This window comes from Poecile atricapillus, chromosome 2, assembly GCF_030490865.1.
Source record: "Poecile atricapillus isolate bPoeAtr1 chromosome 2, bPoeAtr1.hap1, whole genome shotgun sequence".
NCBI lineage: Eukaryota > Metazoa > Chordata > Aves > Passeriformes > Paridae > Poecile > Poecile atricapillus.
In genome coordinates, this window is record NC_081250.1 from 27,918,967 (window position 1) to 27,924,966 (window position 6,000).

The 6,000-nt window shown below is 46.6% G+C and overlaps 1 protein-coding gene across 1 annotated transcript in view; it reads left to right on the plus strand.

The window, feature by feature from the left end:
* Nucleotides 1-5,545, plus strand: part of ARL4A (ADP ribosylation factor like GTPase 4A) — a 137,153-nt gene extending 131,608 nt beyond the window's left edge. Inside the window, exons 2-3 of the mRNA XM_058830799.1 lie at nucleotides 2,641-2,790; nucleotides 3,001-5,545. Of these exons, the coding sequence (XP_058686782.1) occupies nucleotides 3,067-3,669 (603 nt within the window). The 5' untranslated portion in view covers nucleotides 2,641-2,790; nucleotides 3,001-3,066 and the 3' untranslated portion in view covers nucleotides 3,670-5,545. The remainder of the gene's footprint in view (nucleotides 1-2,640; nucleotides 2,791-3,000) is intronic.
* Nucleotides 5,546-6,000: the final 455 nt, after the last annotated feature.

A 6,000-nucleotide genomic window follows, 5' to 3' on the forward strand; every position in this document is an offset into this window, starting at 1 on the left:
TATACCTTAGAAAAAAACATCATTCTTTATCCCTCCCTTTTCAATAAAATATTATATATTGACTGTTTTTCAGCAGAACAAGAGAAAAAAACGAACCTTATGCATTTTATGTTTAAAATCAAAATACCTTCCATGAGGATAGGAGCTAGCCAATATCCATTCTCATGGAATTAATTGTAAAATGTATTAATAGGAAGGTGTGTTAAAGTTTAGACAGATCTTGGTAACAATGAGACATGAAGGTTTAGGAGACCATAATATCTAATAGACTTATTTTTCTATTAAAAATAGGGGATAGTTAATTTGGTAGGTGGAGATAAAGGTCAATTTGATTTATTTCAGCTTGTCAAGCTTCATGAATAAATCCATTATCCGCAGTAATATTCCTTAACAAGGTATTTCTAGCTGGTTTCCTCCAATTTTGAATTACTGAAAACCATCCATGAAATAATTAAGGCCCACTTTTCCTGTTACTATAGATGTTTTTCTATTACACTGTATGCTGTAGAGTTCTTTATGTTATGCAAAAGTACTGTAAAATACTGCCAAATCAGAAACCTTACCAGCTGGCCTTAGGGGTAGTAACTTACCCCATCTTTCCATAGATGTAAAATCACCTTCCTATACAAACAGGCCACTTCCTCCAAAGAGAATCAGCTACAAGATCAGGATGTAAATAACAAACAGAGATAAAAGCAGTGAAATATTAATCTCAGATGTAAGCAAATTAGAATTTCGCTATTTTTAGTAGGGCTAGAATGGGTATCTTAACACTTTAATAACATGAAACATTGCCTATAGCACATGGTGAATTTTATATTTTTTTTTCTCTTATATGTCCCTTTAAATTAAATTACTTCTCTTTTACATAAAATTCTCTGTGATTTAAAATATGGAGTATAATGCTTTCAAAGGGTAAGAAAAAGACATATGATTGTCTCAATATTCTTGTAAATTAACCCTTTTCAGCAGCCACGTCAAGAAATCTTAAAGTCCTCTAGGCAAAAAGGCAAGACTAATACTGAAAATGCCACTCCTACTGAAGCCCAGCTGGTGAAAGATTTGGGTGGTTGCCTAGAGGAGCTGTGGATGTCCCATCCCTGGAAGTGTTCAAGACCAGATTGGATGGAGCTCTGAGCCACCTGGTCTAATGAAAGGTGTCCCTGCCCACAGCAATGGGGTTGCAACTAGATGATATTTAAAGCTCCTTCCAGCCCAAACCATTCCATGATTCCACGATTTGTGCTATTGAGTACAGAACATACACTTGGAATGGCAGACTAGAGTAGCACAATTAATTTAGCTAAGAGTTAAATGTATGCTTTTTATCATAAAGACTGATTTATTAAATTTTTATCTAAGGGCTATAGATGAAGATTTTGGTACTATGCTCTGCTCTGATCCTTCTGTGTGCTATTTTACACTGATCCGGGGTGCGTGGGACACAGGCAGCAGTAACCATCTGCATAGCCACAGCTGTGCAAACTGCAATGCCAAAGGTGGTCAGTGAAAAGAGCAGTGGGAAGGAACACAACCATGGCACGGCAGCAAGAGGAGCTGACACAAAATACTCCTCCGGGCCTCCTCTAACACCTGTACACTCTGCAAACAGTAAATGTAGTAAATGTGTTATCAGACACTGGTAATTAGTTCTGGGAAACACTTCACTGCTCAAATCAGCCTGAGATATGAAAATGCAGGATTACTTAACATATCTCTGTGCTGTGGGAAACCTTTCGTGCAACCTAGCCAGGTGCCACTGGGTGTTCGCTCAGACCCGAGGACGGCTGCCATGCCTGTGCGCAGACGGCCATCAGAACGGCGTCATCCACTACGCTATTCCCGGCTCCTCCCGGGCTATGTCTCCGGTTTCGCGGGGACAGGCCAAAGCCAGACACCACACGTACGATGAGCACAGGGCCGGGCCCGTGGCACTTTTATTGAAGAAGCACTTCTGAGACCGCCCGTGCCGAGGGCACTCCCGGGGCCCTCAGCGGCGCAGGGGCGCCGGGAGCCGCCGCCAGGGGGCGCCTTAGAGTGACGGCACCAGCGCCCAACGAGCGCGCGCTGTCCCGGAGAAGGGGCGGTGCAGCAGGGGCCGAGCCGGCCCAAGGCCGGCGGGGCCGACACGGAGCGACAGCAGCCGCGCCCAATGAGCGCGCGCCCTCCCGAGAAGGGGCGGGGCGCTGGGCCGCCGGAGGGGCGCTGCCGCGGGGCGCGGGGGTTACCGTAGGCGGAGGGCGCGGCAGCGCTGGCTTCCCCGGAGCGGGCCGCGTGAGGCAGCGGCTCCGCCTCCCGGGGGGAAAGGAGGAGCGGGGTCCGTTCAAGGTAGGGCGTGGGCGGGGAGCGGCCCCTTCCTGCGGCCGCGCTCGGCCCGAGGCGTTCGACTGCGGACGGTACGACTCGGGCTCTCCATGAGTGGCCGGCGCCGCCGGCCAATGGGCGAGGCGGAGCGCGCCTCTCTCCCCGCCCCCCGCGCGCGGCGAGGCCAATGGGAGCGCGCGGGGAGGGGCGCGCGGGGCTAGGCGCGCGCTGGGAGGCGCCCCCACCGCCAGATGCAGGGGAGAGGCACGCGGGCGGCGGCAGCAGCGGCGGGAGCGGAGTAGCGGCTGCGGGAGCGACAGCAGTAGTGGGAACGACAGCAGTAGTGGGAACGACTGCGGGAGCGGCAGCGGGAGCAGGAGCAGCAGCGGGAGCGGCAGCAATAGCGGCAGCAGCGGCGGCAGCAGCGGCGGCGCGTGGGCATGGGGTCGCGGGCAGCGCGCACCTCCCCGCGCTGAGGGACCAGCGGTAGGCTTGGGGCGCGGCGAGGGGCGGCGGGGGCGCAGGTGCCGGGAGCGGCTGCAGCCGCCGGGCGGGGCGGGGGACGTGCGGCGCTCCGCGTCGCGCTGCCCGCGGCCGCCCCCGCAGTCGGGGCGGCGGCGCCGTGTCCGGCGCGTTGCGGCCGCGCAGCCCCGGCGCCGGCGGAGCGAGGTGTAACGCCGCTCGTGTCGTTGGCAGGATCCGAGCGCAGCCGCGGGAGCCGCCTCTGCTCGTGGCAGCCTGCTGTCACCTTCCCTTCTGGCAATGGGGAATGGACTCTCGGACCAGACGCCGATCCTCTCCAGCCTGCCTTCCTTCCAGAGCTTTCACATCGTCATCCTGGGGCTGGACTGCGCTGGGAAGACGACGGTGCTCTACAGACTGCAGTTCAATGAGTTCGTCAACACTGTCCCCACTAAAGGATTTAATACGGAGAAAATCAAAGTGACGCTGGGCAACTCGAAGACAGTCACTTTCCACTTCTGGGATGTGGGCGGCCAGGAGAAGCTGAGGCCGCTGTGGAAGTCCTACACAAGGTGCACCGATGGCATCGTGTTTGTGGTGGACTCCGTCGACGTTGAGAGGATGGAGGAGGCCAAAACAGAACTTCATAAGATTACTAGGATATCTGAGAATCAAGGAGTGCCTGTCCTTATCATTGCTAACAAGCAGGACCTGAGGAACTCTCTCTCCCTTTCTGAAATCGAGAAAATGTTAGCAATGAGTGAGCTGAGTTCTTCAACACCCTGGCATTTGCAGCCTACCTGTGCAATCATTGGAGACGGACTTAAAGAGGGACTAGAGAAACTACATGATATGATAATTAAGCGAAGGAAAATGTTGAGGCAGCAGAAAAAGAAGAGATGAGTTCTTTTTTGACCTTTCTATTTTAGTTACATGGTCAAAATTTGACGTAAGACAGCTTCCAAACCCAGGCCTGCCTGTTTGGATGCCGTTAAGCTTAGTTATGTTAAACAATCAGTTGCACAACCTTGCTGTGTGCAGGAAGGCTGTGCAGTTGTGGAATATTTTTATTTGTTTGTTGTTTTTTTTTAACTAGTCTCTTCTGAGTTTTTTTGGCTCTGTATTATTTCAGAAGCCCTAAAAAATGATGTAATGCTATCAGGAAATGGATGGGTGGGTATATGTGACATGGATGTCTAAATAGCCAAATAAAACGAGGGTTTTCTTCGTAGTGTTGTACTCATATGTTTGAGGGTGCCCTCTGCAAGCAATTTGCATTGAAGGTGTTCTGTGTTTTTAAATTTCTAATGCTCGTAAGTGGAGTGCTTAGGTGAACATTTTACAGCTTTAAAAACATGTATGAAGCTAGTAACCCATAATTTCATTGAGGCTGGTTTTTTACTTTGTTTGAGGATTTCTATGAAAGCTTGGCTACATGTGTAGGTTTTTTTAATTTGGTACTTTTTGAAATTGAATCATACTCAGTTCAAACACTTGAAATTTTAAGTGCTGTGGATTCTTCAACTGGTAAAAGAAAGACTTTGACAAGTAAAAACTGTAAACAACATGATGGAGCATGAAAAAGTGGTTTCCCAACATATAGCATGTTTTTTGGTATGTAAGGTTTTTACTTTTTAGAAGTAGCCATTCATCATTATACAGTGCTAATCAGGTTTAAACTGTTACTCAAAATTAGTAATTTATTTCTGAATGGTGAGTATTATGTCCTCCTAGTATCAAAAGTCAATGAATTGCAGTAAAGGAGCTATAAAGAACAACTATGGCTGCTGTGGTTCTAACCAGTGCAGCATTCTTTGCCCTGTTGATGACTTTCCTGGCAATATAACGTACTTATAATGAAGTAAAGATGGAGTTAAAATTAGCAGAGCACATCTTGTATCTCCCCAAAATACCCCATTTTATTAAAGTGGTATTGCTATGTCACTTTCAACGTATGCTTTTTCTGTTGTGACTCTTACAGTATTTTGTGGTTAGGAATGTAATAATGCTTTATACACTCAAACATTAGACACTACCGGGGGCGGGGGGGAGGGAAAGGGGGAAGAAGATTTTCAAGATGGGCCTGTGTTCTGCTTTAATTATGCTTTAAGCTGTTCTTGTTTACAGAGTGTGCAAACAGTGTTAACTGGGCAGGATAGTGCTTGACAGAAAAGGGAGGGTAGTTTTTCTTACTGGTACAGAGCTTCAAGTGACTCTTTAGATACTTGGTTAGCAATTAAAAGGGCTAAAGCAGAGCCTGGATTTTTAAGACTAACTGTAGTGGTGCTGTAGAAATTCATCAGAATGTTAGATTATCTTTAAATTTTTGTTGGAAATACCAGATTTAAAAAAAAAAAGTAAAAAATAGCAAAGTCAATTTCCTCCTCTCAAAGTTACCAGCAAAGTAACACATTTTTCTTACCTGCTGCCATGTATCAGGAGGATGACAGCTACAAACCTGAATGTCATTTGATGTAATTTAGCTATGTTAAAAAAAAAAAAAAAAGAAAAAATCAAGCTTTTTAACCAGCAGCTGTTAGACCAGGAGGTAACCAAAAATGCACTTTAGTGTCTTCGATAACTGAAAGTGACAGCTGTTTGTTTTTTTTATGACATCTTGGTCCTTTTTGAATAAACTGAAGTAGCTTCCAGTGGAGCTTTTGTATGTTGGTTATATATGTACCTGCACTGGTGACATTGTAAGTCACTTACTCAAGTAATGTCTATATTTATAGAAATGTGGATGACTTCTTAAACCTCAATAAACAATTTAAAACAAGCCTGCAGAGAGAAGGTGTCTGACTTCTTGTGCTGCAGTGGTACAACCAGTGGTTCAACCTCTGTGCACATAGTTCTGCTGTTACTTGAATCAGTATTTTTGTTGAATAACCCAAGTCTTAAAATGTGGTGAGGCTAATAAATCTCACGTTGTTAGAAACTGGAGGTATCTCATAGAAAACTTTTGATCAGTGGTATGTAGAAGTAGAAGAAGTAACTGCTGCCATGACTCTTCTCCAAAGTGATGGTTCTTGCTTAATTTGAAATATCTTGTATATAGCTGAGCGTATTTTGTGTTATGTGCAGCACTTAATAGGCAATGTTGGGCACAGATCACATGTACTCTCAGGTGGTACTTGATTTAGTGTCTTTAGGTTTGTGTATCTGAAGCTGAGAGCTGAGGGATTCATCTGCACTTAAGCCTTGGGTGAATTTTCTTCTGGGATGTTGCAGCAA